Below are 1,453 nucleotides of genomic sequence, written 5' to 3' on the forward strand. Positions count from 1 at the left end.
GCAAAGACATGCCAATCTCAATTACCTCTTCTTTTGTAAGGAAGCTCCGTTCCTTCTTCTTAGCTTCTATCTGCAGTGAAATCTCAAAAGTAAACAGTCGAATCGGTAACTGAATGGTCATGGCAACTCCAAAATTTGAAATCGTAGTACAAAGGTCTACACTAGCCTTTTCTCTTTCTTCAGAGTCAGCAGGGAGCATGGTATTAACTGGAAATATAATCGAGCCTTGACGCTTATTATAAGGAATAACTTTTCTATTAGCAATATATTCTATCAGATCTTCATTCATTTTTTTTAGCTTTTCCTCAGTTACCAACTCTTTACGTGTACCAAGAATAAGATAACGAGAGTGCCTAGGCATGTCAGACACATAAGGAAATTTGACAAGATTCAACATTGCTTCAGAGCTAATTGTTGATTGAATAATGCCACGATTAGAATACTCTAGCTTCGTCTCAATAGGAAACGTATTTTGACTAATACGATATTGAAATTTGCACTTTTCATCTAGATCTTTGGTAAGATCAATGGTGATGATATTCAGTGCAGCTGCTCTGGTAAAAAGAGGTAGCAACTCTCGATATGTTGGTTGACCACCGGAATCAATAAAATAAACCCAATTTGTGCTTAACTTTTTAGACTTTCCAGTTATAAAAGCATGTAAAATTCTTTTAACTACTTCTGTATTGCTTGGTAACTTTTTATTTGGTTTCTTTTTGGTTAATTTGTTCTCTAGATCTGTTGTTGTATTTTCAATTGGTTTCTTGTTTGGTTTATTCTCATGTGGCTTAATCCTGTCTGATTTATTCTCTGTTGGTTCATTTGCAGGCAATTCATTGTTGTTAGGCTGATTTACTACTGGCACTTTCACAGATGGTTCATCTGATTGAGCTTCAAGTACGTCATCTGGTGCTTTATCAACTTGTGTAGATGCTAGCTGGCTAACTAAATCTTCCAATTCAACCCTCTCCCACTTTTTATTTTTATCATCAATGGATATTCTTGTTGCTTGAACAGCAGCACAGGCTATTGGTGTACTATCAGTGAGTTTGTCACGAGGTGCAGGTGGTGGCTCATTAAGTAGGAGATGTTGCGAGCATGTTTTACCAGCTCCAGGTGCACCATGCATATTGATACGAGTGACTTTTAGCTCAACTTCACCTTCTTCGAGCCATTTTTCTATTCCTAAAAATGACATAAATTAATCACATAATTTTACATAGTTAAGGCACAGATTATTTCAATATGTTAAAAGTTAAAGAGCAAGAATAACATATTGCACTGTTATAAAAACTGATTCTTACTTTCTCTGTCAATCTCATCAGCTTCAGTGCCTCTAGTACCTGTATCTATATACACAAGTGATAAAAAGATAATGTAAATAAAAATATACTACATACATATAGTTATTAATTTATTTTGTGACCTCATATTTTCATTGTTTATAAATTTT

The 1,453-nt window shown here is 34.6% G+C and overlaps 1 protein-coding gene across 1 annotated transcript; it reads right to left on the reverse strand.

The window, feature by feature from the left end:
* Window positions 1-12: 12 nt before the first annotated feature.
* LOC109592814 (uncharacterized) lies at window positions 13-1,349 on the reverse strand (the record flags this gene model as incomplete). Its single annotated transcript, XM_020008167.1, has 2 exons — window positions 13-1,185; window positions 1,305-1,349. Coding segments are annotated over 2 exons (1,218 nt in total), but the record flags the coding sequence as incomplete, so codon positions are not given.
* Window positions 1,350-1,453: the final 104 nt, after the last annotated feature.

Source organism: Amphimedon queenslandica, unplaced genomic scaffold (genome assembly GCF_000090795.2).
Source record: "Amphimedon queenslandica unplaced genomic scaffold, v1.1 AMPQUscaffold_3851_Cont24159, whole genome shotgun sequence".
Taxonomy (NCBI): Eukaryota; Metazoa; Porifera; class Demospongiae; order Haplosclerida; family Niphatidae; genus Amphimedon; species Amphimedon queenslandica.